Source organism: Syzygium oleosum, unplaced genomic scaffold (assembly GCF_021117445.2).
Source record: "Syzygium oleosum isolate NSW1041296 unplaced genomic scaffold, Sole_v2.1 Sole_v2.44, whole genome shotgun sequence".
Classification (NCBI taxonomy): Eukaryota; Viridiplantae; Streptophyta; class Magnoliopsida; order Myrtales; family Myrtaceae; genus Syzygium; species Syzygium oleosum.
Genome location: NW_026607528.1, coordinates 875690 through 886678, shown reverse-complemented (window position 1 = coordinate 886678; position 10989 = coordinate 875690). Strand labels below are relative to the sequence as shown.

The window sequence follows — 10989 nt, the reverse complement described above, 5'->3', positions numbered from 1 at the left end:
TTAGGAAAATATATCTCGTTTATTCTTTATTTGATCTTTTCTTTGTACTATAAATATTGGCATGTACATGTACAGAATATATACAACAAGAACATTTTCAATATTTCTTCTTCCTTTACATTTTCTGTCATGGTATCAGAGCCTTCGGTTCTGACCTAGCTTCTGCAAATTCTTCCGAATTGCCCCCGATAGCTCTCTAATTTCGTTGTTGCAAATCTCACCTGGCAAAACGAGTTAGCACTTCGGGTAGGAATTCAAACACCTGTATACATGCCAAAAAGTCAGAACAAAAAAAACCACCAACCAGTGAAAACCAACAAACGGCCCTACCTGTGATGGAGGAATCGTCCAACAATTCACCTCAGAATAAAAAATCAGACCAAGATGACCCGATACAACATCCCTCGACTCCAGCACCAACTTCAATCGAGCCTTCCAGTCATGTCCAGTGGCCGCCAATACAATGGATACCAGTGCAAGGTCAATGGGCTGTTGGGCCCAATTAGCAATGGGGCCAACACAGCTCATTCGTAGGAAATGCGAATACCGGACTTGGTGTTACCCAAGAAGCCCAGCCGACTAGATCCGATTTGACTTTACCGGGTCAAGGGATGGATCCCTACCCGGGACTACAACCTAGTTTCTACTCGTACGCCATTCCGGCAGCCAGCGGCCGTCCAGAACCCGGCGACATATCGCCGGCCGACGGACCGGAGCTCCGGCTTATTAACTTGCAGCTCACCGGTCCTGATAACTATAACACATGGGCTCGGGATCTCCGACGAGCCCTTGTGACCAAGGACAAGGACGGATTCATCGACGGAACCATGCCTTTCCCGACCGATGATCGGATACAGCGATATTGGCGCAAATGCAACCGACTTGTTCACACTTGGATTGGGAATTGCATAGCCCCCGACGTCGCCGCCGGCCTCCCACCGACCGAAGACTCAAAGAAAATGTGGAATAACATTCGGGAAATGTATGGAAAAATGGATCGGGTGAAGCATTTCTCGCTCACACAGGCCATATCGGAGTTGAAGCAAGGGAACCTCTCGGTTACCACTTGCTTCAACCGACTCTCGGCTTTATGGAACGAGCTCGAGGCGGCTGAGGAGGAACTTCAAGGACCTGAATCGACACTAGAACAGTACAGAAAGATTTGAGAAAGAGAGAAGGTAACCCGTTTTTTGTTGATTCTAAACGAAAGTTACTCACCATTTCGTTCCCAAATCCTTGCCATGGATCTCGTACCTCCGCTTGGGCGGATCTATTAGCTGGCGGTGCAAGAAGAGAACCAGCGGCTGGCCACGACGGAGTACGTGAAGATAGGAGAGAGCGTGACGCTCGCTGCTTCGGCGGGGACATCACAGCGACCGTCGAACGCCCTGGGATCGCCACTGCCGCCACGAGCTCAGACCTCCATCGGGAGACATAGCAGAAATTCTAGTCACTGGGATGAAGAAGACCCAAATAATAGGGTTTCAAAGATGGACGGTCCATATTACAAGAAGGGATTAGACGGCTCTCATTCAGCCATCCATGCGGGTGATTCGGGTGGCCTCCATCAAGCCACAACAGCTCCGAATTTCAAATCATATGGTCCACGAAGCGCCAAGTCAGCTAGAGGAAATGGACAAAATTTTAAAAACAAAGGTAAATATTGTGATTATTGCAAACGTCCACATCACACTATTGATACATGTTGGAAGTTACATAAAAAACCGAATGATAAAGAGAAAAAGGAGAAAGATTTTTCTGCTTATCAAGTTTTGACACAAGGGACTGATAGGGCAAATCAGACTATTACTAATGATCAATACCAGCATATCATGAGGGCATTGAATCAATTAAAGATTATAGACAAGGCAGCAAGTTTTTCAGGTACTTCTTTTCCCAAGAATGATAGCATTTTAGTTGATGCATGGATAATCGACTCTGGCGCTAGTGACCACATAATCTGTGATGAGCGAATGTTTTCTGATCACCACAAAACAAATCCTGATGCATCTGTTCGTCTTCCAAATGGTACTGTCACTCATGTCACCAAAATTGGAACAGTTCATCTTAGTCCAAATGGCAACATTCATGAATTTGAATTCAACCTTATATCAGTTTCCAAGATTTGTGAAGACAACTCTTGTCATGTCATATTCAATTTCGAAAACTGTTTCTTTCAGGACCATTCGACTGGCAACATGATGGGCTTGGGTAGTGTTGCACAAGGATTGTATTTTTGGATCAACTTTCCAAAGGGCTTTGATATTTCATTATTCAATAAAAGCATTTCATGTAATGCTACCACTAGCAATAAAAATTCTCTTTTTCATCAACATTTGGGTCATAGTGGTATTTTCTCTCTTTTTCATCAACGCTTTTTGGTGACTCATTCTCTTTTTCCTCATTCAAATTGTCAAATTTGTCCTTTGGCAAAACAATCACGAGCACCATTTCCGATAAGCACATCTCGAGCTACTGATGCATTCTCTCTGCTTCATGTAGACATCTGGGGTCCCTATCATACTTCAAATCATGATGGGTCTCGTTTTTTCTTAACAATTGTAGATGATCACACTCGTGCTACTTGGGTTTTCCTCATGCAATCCAAGAGTCAAACATTCTTTAAATTGTTGAATTTCTTTTCCTTAATTAAAAATCAATTCGACAAGTCTGTCCATAAAGTTCAAACAGACAATGGACGCGAGTTTTTCACTACATAGTGCAATTCTTACCTTGCTTCTCATGGGATACTTCATGAAACCTCTTGCACCTACACTCCTCAACAAAATGGGGTTGTAGAGCGCAAACATCGTTATCTCTTAGAAGTAGCTCGAGCCGTAAAGTATCAAGCATCTATTCCTGAAATTTTTTGGGGTGATTGTGTGGTCACGGCGGCTTATTTGATTAATCACATGTCAACTAGAATTGTGACGTTTCGAATTTCGGCCCATTTTTGGGATTTATAGAACGTGTAATTTGTCAGTGCGCTTATAATAAAATCTCGTCCGGAACTGATCACTCTTGGGTTATTATTTTTAAATTAGAGATTTCGCTAAAATCGCACTCGATCGAATTTGGCCGTTATTTAGAGCCCAAACTTTGGTGTCGAATTTCTCGGAGTTCGGGGACGAATTTAATTGGACGGTGTCGATATTATTGTGGCCAGAGTCGATATTGTCAGGAATAGTGGAAAAGTGAATTTTTGACCGGATGCGGATTTGGACTAGTAGACCTCCCTCGTAGTGTGTTTTGGGTTATTTTCTTTGGGCCCTTTTTCCTATATTATTAATTAGGATTTTCGTGGGCCGTTGGATTGTTTTTGGATTTGAACCATGACCGTTGGATCGCGATCGAGTACGTTGACTTTTGTTTCTCTCTCTCTCCTCCCTCTGCCGCGTCTGCGCCCTCTGCCCCATGCACGCCCGTCCACTCCCCCTTTTCCCTCCCCCATGCAAGGTCCCCTCCCCCCTTCTCTCTCTTCCTTTCTTTTCTTTTCCTTCTCTTTTTTCTTCTTTTCTTCTTCTTCTTCCTTTCTTCCTCCCCCGGCTCGATTGGTTCTACTCCGCTTCTGTCCTGCTCGTCCGACCGCCGCTCGATCGTCCCTCCGCCTCCGCCTGATGCCACCCCACCAGCTGCTGACGCCGTCGTCCTCCTCGCGCCGTCGTCGCGCCGCCGCGTCGCCTAGCAGCTCCTCCCCGACTCGGTCTTCTTCTCCTCCCGGGCGCGCAAGCTCGGCTCGCCACCACGCCTGCCGACTCCGGCCGCTTCTCCCGTCCACCCCGCCAACTCACCTGCTTCGCTTGGCCCCCGGGTGACCGTCGTGTCGCCTCCTTGCACTGCCGTGCCGACCAACCGCCGTTCGAGCCGATTGTCGTTTCCCAGTGAACCAGAGGTCGCCGCCGCTTGTCGCCACATCCGACCAGTCCCATCCACCGTCCAGCCGTCCAGTCAGCTCCCCAGCATCGCCCCGATGCCTGAACTCCGCCGTCGCCGTCGCTCAGCATCCCCGTCGTCGTTGCGACTTCCCTCCCTTTTCTTCTTCGCCTTCCGCCGTCTCCGCCGCGTCAGCAGTCACCTTGTCACCATCGCCATCGCGGCTCGCCCCGGCCCGGCCCGGCCCGGCCCCCAGCCCGGCCCGGTAGCCCGGCCGCCCGGCCCGGCCCGGCCCAGAGGCCAAGTCGCCCAAGCCGTGGCCAGCCACTCGCCCGTCCAGCCCAGGCCGTGGCCGAGTCGCCCCCGGCCATGCCGAGCGTCCTAGGCCGTGGCCGAGCGCCGCGCTGAGTCGCCGGGCCGTGCGCCGAGTCATGGCTGAGCCCCGCGCCCTCGCTAGTGCCGAGCTAGCACTGTTCACCCAGGCCATTTTAGGCCCGAGCCGATTTTTCCTTGGACAAAACCTAGTAAGTGACTTCCTAAACCCTATTTAGTATAATGGGTATGTTTAGACTTGTTTAGGGTGTGATTTAGTGTCGGATTAGGGATTAAATTAGGCGAGGATTAGTAAAATTGAATGTGCTCAATTTATGAATTATTGTGGTGGTGATTGTGTGGCTACATTTGTGATTGAATGAGATGGGTGACGTGACCGAGTTGTCGTGGCGTTTGTGAGTGAAATGGAATATTTGAATGTGCCAGCTTGAATGTCAGATCGGTAGGCTGATGTGGAAAGCATGACTTGAATTGGGTGTTATGGCGTGTCAGATTGACATTGATGAAAGTGTGGTGATTTGAATTTGAATTATACGACTGAGGAAATGGTGAATTTTGTGTTGTGGTACATGTGCATGAGAAAAGCCCGGATCGATTGGAGGGCTGAGCCTGAGGCGTGTTTACGCGGGCTATGGAAGGTGAGTTAGACCTGAGGCGTAGGTTACGCGGGTCATTGGAAAGAAAGAAATGTCCTGAGGCGTGGTTACGCGGGACTGAGGCCGGATTGATCGGAGGGCTGAGCCTGAGGCGCAGTAGCGCGGGCAGTGAAATTGGGCCTGAGGCGCAGTGGCGCGGGTAGTGAGAATGGACCTGAGGCACAGTGGCGCGGGTCGTGAGAAAGTTGCTCGATCACGAATGCGAATTAAGTGTGATTGAATTGATTGAAAGTACATGATTATGGCATTTGAGTGGCGATGATGTATTCTTGAATTACTATTGCTTTATGGTGGATATTCTAATATGCAGAGTTGGCACGTAGTTCGAGGCGAGGTAAGTATGTTGTGTGGAATTGATTGTGTTGGCTGATGAATTGCATGTTAAACTTGTCTGGGTACGCATTGGCCTAGGTGGGGTATAGGTTGTCTGCTTATTGAGATTTATTCTCATTGCTGTAGTGCAAACATTTTCAGATCCCCGACCTTGAGCATGTCGCCACCTAGGCATTTTGGGGTTCCCATGCATACGGTGCATGAGGAGACCGAGTATCCTTGACCGAACCCGGATGAGACGTATATTAGGCATCGTACCACTATTTGGGTAGACGTGGGACTAGAGGAGCTGGAACGCCATACTTATTTGGCTTGGTCCCATCGGGTCAAGTTGGTAAATTCTGGGCCAATCCGAGGTTTTGAGGGGTTGCAGCATGCTAACGAGGGTGCGGTAAATTGGGAGCCCTGGGACAAGTTTACTCCCGATGGCGAGGTGTCGGATCCTGATAGTCCACCGGAGAACCCTAGTCCAGAACCAGCGCCTGTTCCGAAGCCCGAACCTGAACCTAGGTCCCCTGCAGACCCCGAGCTTGAAGAGGAATCCAAGCCCGAGCCCGAGCCCGAGAAGGAGCCTATAGTGTCCGAGCATGAGGAGGAGCCGATCAAGATCGACTAGGACACGGAGTCAGAATCTTCAGGGTCCGATTCGGATTGGACGCCATAGGGATGTTTAGGAGTTGGGCCTGCAAGCCTTTTTAGTAGAGTCCCTTTTTGTGCAGTTAGTAGTCTGCCCGGCCACTTGTTCCTTTTTTACGATGAAGGTAGATTTGAACCCTAGAGGCCTAATGTATGAATATTTGTGATTTCAAGCTAATGTTATGAGTTTATTAATTCGTGCTTGTTCTACCCTGTTGTCATTATTAATTATCTGAGTTGTTTAAATTTCGCTGCCGCCTGCATTCGACTTTGGGTGTTTCGTTTGGGGTCGGTGACGCGTCCTGGGACGTCGCGATCAATACGACCTTCGGAGGGGTGTCACGAGCCCATTGGGGTTCGAGGCGTGACAAGAATTCTTGAGGGACGATCCCCTTTTGAAATGCTTTTCAACAAACAACCGGAAATAGGACACCTGAGAGTTTTTAGCTGCTTATGTTATGCAACAAATGTGGGTCCTCGAAACAAAATGGACCCTCATGCCATTCGATGTGTGTTCATGGGATATCCTCTCCTCCAGAAAGGTTACAGGGTTATGGAAATATCTACAGGCAGGTTCTTTGTTAGCAGAGATGTTGTTTTCCATGAAGATATATTCCCATTTCACGAATCGACATATTCTTCCCAAACAACTGCATCGGAGTCAAAACATCATCAATTCTTATCTGAAGAAGATTTATGTATGACTTCACCATATGTTTTCGTCTCTCCTGATCAAACACCAGAAGCTCCTGAATACTCAAACCAGACGATGGAGTCACCTATGCCATCCACCGAGGAGGAAGATTTATTGATTCCATCTCCATAGCAGCATATTGATCAGTCATCTCCTTCATTATTGGAACAACCAACTGCTGAACCACCTCGGCGATCCGGACGTCAAATTCGTCCCCCTACATGGACAAAGGACTACATATGCCCCACGCTGAATTCTCCAGGTACCCAATATCCTGTATCTTCATATGTCTCTTTTAATTGACTGTCAGCAAAATACATGTGCTACATTAGTTGCATATCTGAGGAACAGGAACCTTCATCTTATGAAGAAGCAGCATGTGACCTGCGATGGCAACAAGCTATGGAAGCTGAATTGGGTGCCCTTATGGATAATCATACTTGGGATATAGTTCCTCTGCCTCCAAATAGAAAACCCATTGGCTACAAATGGGTATATAAAATCAAATACAAGGCAGATGGTTCCATTGAACATTACAAGGCTCGGTTAGTTGCTAAAGGATTCACGCAACGAGAAGGCTTTGATTATCATGAAACCTTCTCTCCCATTCCCAAAGAGGTCACTGTCCGCTCTTTTCTATCAGTTGCTGCGTTTCGTAATTGGGAATTACATCATATCGATGTCCATAATGCTTTTCTTCATGGCGATCTGGACGAAGAAATATACGTGGAACTTCCACAGGGTTTACGCAGACAGGGGAAGTCTCGGGTTTGCTGTCTCCGTAAATCCCTGTATGGTCTCAAACAGGCTTCTCGACAGTAGTACGCCAAATTCACAACTGCACTCACAAATGCAGGTTTTAAGCACCCCAAGCATGACTATGCCCTGTTCACATGGACCCAAGGTACTTCATCAATTTATTTATTGATATACGTTGATGATATACTCATTATGGGAAATGATGATTCCGCTATTAAGAAATTTAAGGGTTATTTGAGCTCTACCTTCCATATCAAAGATTTGGGACCTCCCAAATATTTTCTTGGTATTGAGATAGCCAGATCCGACAAGGGAATATGTCTTAGTCAGCGGAAGTTTGTCTTGGAGATCATATCTGAAGCAGGATTATCGGGATGTAAGCCAGCTATTATTCCCATTGAACAGAATGTCAAGCTCACAACACTTGAATATGATAAGAGCTCAACGTCACCCAATGAAGATCCATTACTTGGAGATCCATCAGGATATCAGCGACTTGTGGGGAAATTGATTTATCTCACCATGACCAGGCCCGACATATGTTATGCAGTGCAGATACTCAGCCAATTTATGCATAACCCAAAACAATCACACATGAATGCAGCACTAAAAGTCGTGAAATATTTGAAAGGATGTCCAGGACTTGGAATCTTATTATCTCGTGATTGCAACATGGAAATGACAGCTTATTGTGATACAGATTATGTGACTTGCCCAAGGACCAGAAGATCTATCACAGGTTTTTGCATCAAACTGGGAAGATCTTTAATCTCGTGGAATACAAAGAAACAATCGACTGTTTCTTTATCATCAGCTGAATCAAAATATCGAGCTATGGCAAAAACTATTTGCGAGATTATTTGGATACGAGGTTTGCTATCGGATCTTGGGGTACAAATTGATGGAGCGAGTAAACTATTTTGTGATAATGATGCAGCACTCAAATTAGCAGCAAATCCAGTTTTTCATGAAAGAACAAAACATATAGAAGTTGACTGTCATTTCACTCGAGAAAAAATTCAAGAAGGGATTATTACAACTCGAGGAATCAGAATTGCGGAGCAGCCTGCAGACATCTTCACTAAGCTTTTGTGCAAGAGACAGCATGCGTATCTTCTAAGCAAGCTAGGTGTCTTTGACTTATATAAGCCACCAGCTTGAGGGGGAGTGTTGGAGAAAGATCCGATTTGATTCTTGATTCTGATTCTAATCACGAAGATTGAGGATTAATTGATGCAGTCAATCGGGATTAATTAGGAAAATGTATCTCGTTTATTCTTTATTTGATCTTTTCTTTGTACTACAAATATTGGCATGTACATGTACAGAATATATACAACAAGAACATTTTCAATATTTCTTCTTCCTTTACATTTTCTGTCACAGAAGGCAAAGGAGGAGAAAATCGCCTTTTATCCTCGAACAAGTACGAGTTTTTTGTATTGCCTTTAGCCGTTTATGCACCATTACTATGATTGGTTTTCTGATCGCTGGATTAATGGATTTTGCAGGTTCGTTTGTGCTTAGGCCAGGATTATGTCCGTGCACATATCCTTTCCAGGAGGATCATTGCCCGAGTTTTTGATGCAGATCCTTCCATAGAGAAGAAAAAAGCCTAAAGAAGGTGAAGATACTGTGGAAGAAGCGCCAGCTGATATTGTTGCTTCTGGAGTTGAAACGGATGTACTATGACTCGCGACACGGTAAATTGGTGTTTTGCTTTTTCTAATGTTGTGTCCATTGTCTTTTTAACTAATTTGTTTTTGCCGATCAAGCGCCACCTGGTGTTCATGTTGTGGTTCAAACCATGAACTTGTATGGCTTTATATATCTGGCACATGCTCTTCTTCCTTTCTAGCTCTATCGCAAACTCTGACGTTCCAGATGTACTTGATGGATTTGAACTCGCATCTCAGTTTACCCCGCATTTATGTGGTTAACGATGTAGGTGTAGGTATTACTCGCTTAAGAATGTTTACCTTGCGATTTGTCGATACTATAAGGCGATATATGAGATTCCATCAGTGAAGGGCAACCCAGAGCAGTGGATACCAGTGAAGCTCTTTCCTTGTTAAGTCTTCACTGAGTTTTTCAAAAGGCACAGCTGTTCATTCTGTGATTTAATTAACTGCAGGTCCTAAGGAAAATCTGATGGTACTTAGGCTGTGTTCGTTTGCGGAAAAATATTTTTCCGGAAAATATTTTCAGCGTTTTCCGGTGTTCGGGGGCGGAAAATGTTTTCCGTGGGAAAACATTTTCCTTCCCCACCCCCAAATCCTTCATTGTTTTGAGGAAAATGATTTCCTCTTTTCACGAAGAGGAAATCATTTTCCCCCAAATTGAAGGCAAAATTGCCCATGAGAGGGAAAATATTTTCCGTGGGAGAGGAAGTTGATCGCCGGTAACCACCATTGGCCACCGGTCGCTGGCCGCCCGCCGCCGCCGCCGGTCGCCGGCCGCCGCCACCGTCTCCTCCGCCGCCGCCAGTCGGCCGCCGCCGCCGCCTCATGTCGCCGGTGAAAAATATTTTCCGAAACTTTTTCATATTGATCGCCGAACACCGGAAAATTATGTTCCGGGAAAACATTTTCCAGGAAAATGACTTCCGGAAAAATATTTTCCAAAAGGAGAATATTTTCCCCCAAACGAACTGAGCCTTAGTTCTATCACCACATGATCCTATGCAGTCAAGACTTCTTAATGCCACTTTAGAGGATAAACATCTCTCAGAAATTCCCCAATTCAGGTACCATCTTTGAATTGTTCTAGGTGATTGGTTGTACATTTTGCAATATCTCGATAATGTGCCATAGAATTTGGTCGACCATGCCTCTGATATTTTAACGCAGGTTGCTGCTGAAACAATTGGTCATGGAGGACTCTTCTTTAAAGCACTTTCAAAGATGAATTTGAGAATGAGATAACATGCTAGGAGGTGCACTTGTTGAGAAGGCAGCAGAAAATCTTAGACAGAGAATCATCGAACATGTAAATTGTAATTACAGAACTTTGTCATTTTTCTTCTTTTCGTTGGATCACCATTCAGATGCAACTCACTCTATTTCTGCAGAACATTATTGTCGTTTTGAAGTACTACTTGAGGATTACCTTAAAGAGACTTGCGGAGCTGTTATGCCTCAGTATCCAGGTCCTGATTATGTGGAACATTTGTTTATGTTCTTTATCAATGTCACTCTTTATGAATGATTGCCTAGACCCCTCATTTAACCCTGAGCGTCCTCTCTGCCTGTGATCCCTGATTGGGGCATGGTTGCTGTACTTGGATACAAGTTCCAAAATAGTGTAAAAGAGGTTTTGGTGCCTTGAAAGGCCAAAGGCTTGTTATGGATTTGAGAATGTTTTCTTCATAGTTTTGTTATTTAAACATTTCTGACCGACATATATGTGTACACTTGGCTTAGTCAACTTCTGCTCATAAATTTGTTGTACCTGTAAGTGTCATTGTCTGCATTGTGAAACCATTTCTCGTCCCATGGAGCTTGAAATTCTAATGCGCTCTAGAAGGGTGGGAGGAGCTCCGCTATATTTTGCTAAAATAGCAGGGCAAGCTTTCTTTGGCAGTATTAACACTCACCATTTCCTGTGTTGCAAAAATATATCTCGCTAATAGAGCTTTCTTAATGTGTTAAGAAATCTATGGAGCTAAATCACTCTAGGAAAGAGCTCTCATTTTGGGGTCTGTCA

At 45.5% G+C, this 10989-nt stretch overlaps 1 protein-coding gene across 1 annotated transcript; it reads left to right on the top strand.

The window, feature by feature from the left end:
* Nucleotides 1-4304: 4304 nt before the first annotated feature.
* On the top strand, nt 4305-5811 carry LOC130136256 (uncharacterized). The gene is made up of 2 exons (XM_056306465.1): nt 4305-4397; nt 5569-5811. The coding sequence occupies exons 1-2, from the start codon at nt 4305-4307 to the stop codon at nt 5809-5811; spliced, it is 336 nt and encodes a 111-aa protein (XP_056162440.1).
* Nucleotides 5812-10989: the final 5178 nt, after the last annotated feature.

Excerpts from the sequence above, each read along its gene's own strand:
- LOC130136256 (XM_056306465.1), top strand. The coding sequence starts at position 4,305 with ATGGCTGAGCCCCGCGCCCTCGCTAGTGCCGAGCTAGCACTGTTCACC. Across the intron at positions 4,398-5,568 it reads TTTTCCTTGGACAAAACCTA|CATGCTAACGAGGGTGCGGT; the intron begins GTAAGTGACTTC and ends GAGGGGTTGCAG.